The 1,215-nt window shown below is 41.2% G+C and overlaps 1 protein-coding gene across 1 annotated transcript; it reads left to right on the top strand.

The window, feature by feature from the left end:
* The first annotated feature begins 535 nt into the window (after positions 1 to 535).
* LOC132181794 (uncharacterized mitochondrial protein AtMg00860-like) lies at positions 536 to 1,215 on the top strand. The gene is made up of 2 exons (XM_059595026.1): positions 536 to 634; positions 862 to 1,215. Exons 1-2 carry the CDS (start codon positions 536 to 538, stop codon positions 1,213 to 1,215), a joined length of 453 nt encoding a protein of 150 aa, XP_059451009.1.

A 1,215-nucleotide genomic window follows, 5' to 3' on the forward strand; every position in this document is an offset into this window, starting at 1 on the left:
AACTCTCTACCTCCTAACCTTAGGAGGATGTGACATGGTGTTAGGGGTGGACTGGTTGAGGCTTTTAGGCTCCATTCTCTGGGATTTTGTGGATCTTACTATGAAATTCACACACCTAGACCAAGAGGTATCTCTCAAGGGACTTGTTCCAGCTAAGAATATTTTGGAAGTAGTGGAATCAATTCCAAAGAAGGAAGGTGCTGAAAGTAGAGGAGTGTGGTTGCAGCTAGTGAGAACCAATCCATCTAAGGCAATGCAGCCCTTACATCCAGCCATCATTGAGATCGTAGATGAGTTCCAAGAGGTATTCAAAGAACCCACAGGATTACCTCCCCCAAGAAGCCATGATCACCAAATCATCCTCCATAAGGGTGCTAAGCCTACATGTGTCAGACCCTACAGATATCCTTACTACCAAAAGGAGGAGATCGAGAAATTGGTAAGAGAGATGCTCATATTTGGAGTTATAAGGCCAAGTCAGAGTCCATATTGATCTCCGGTGCTGTTAGTAAGGAAGGCGGATGGAAGTTGGCGAATGTGTGTGGACTACCGTGCCCTCAACAAAGAGACTATCAAAGATAAGTACCCCATTCCTAACATTGATGAATTACTTGATGAACTACATGGATCTGTGGTATTATCCAAACTTGACCTAAAATCTGGGTATCATCAAATTAGAATGAAACCCGATGATGTGTCAAAAATTGCCTTTAGGACTCATGAGGGACACTATGAGTTTCTAATAATGCCCTTTGGGCTTACAAATGTTCCCTCAACCTTTCAGGGCCTAATGAATGAGGTGTTTAGGCCATATTTAAGGAAATTTGTTCTAGTATTCTTTGATGACATACTTGTTTATAGCAAAACCTTAAAAGAACATCTAAGGCATTAAAGGCAGTGTTAGGAGTTTTACAACATCAAAAATTGTATGCTAAGCTATCCAAATGTGCATTTGGAAGTCTAGAGGTGGAATACCTAGGGCATCTAATATTTGAAGATGGAGTTAAGACAGATCCAACCAAAATTGAAGCAATGACCAGTTGGCCAATCCCTAAGAATTCCAAGGCATTAAGAGGATTCTTGGGACTAACGGGTTATTACAGGAAGTTTGTTCAAGGATATGGAGGAGTAGTTGCACCACTGACAGCTCTCTTAAGAAAAGAATTTGTTGGAATGAAAAGGCTGAAGAAGCTTTCCAAAGACTTAAGGACGTGA

The sequence above is a fragment of the Corylus avellana genome, chromosome ca5 (genome assembly GCF_901000735.1).
Source record: "Corylus avellana chromosome ca5, CavTom2PMs-1.0".
NCBI lineage: Eukaryota > Viridiplantae > Streptophyta > Magnoliopsida > Fagales > Betulaceae > Corylus > Corylus avellana.

What these genes read in the sequence shown, in the direction of transcription:
- LOC132181794 (XM_059595026.1), top strand. Translation starts at nt 536, where the DNA reads ATGTGTGTGGACTACCGTGCCCTCAACAAAGAGACTATCAAAGATAAG. An exon ending in ATGAACTACATGGATCTGTG is followed by an intron (nt 635 to 861) that starts GTATTATCCAAA and finishes ACTTGTTTATAG; the next exon opens with CAAAACCTTAAAAGAACATC.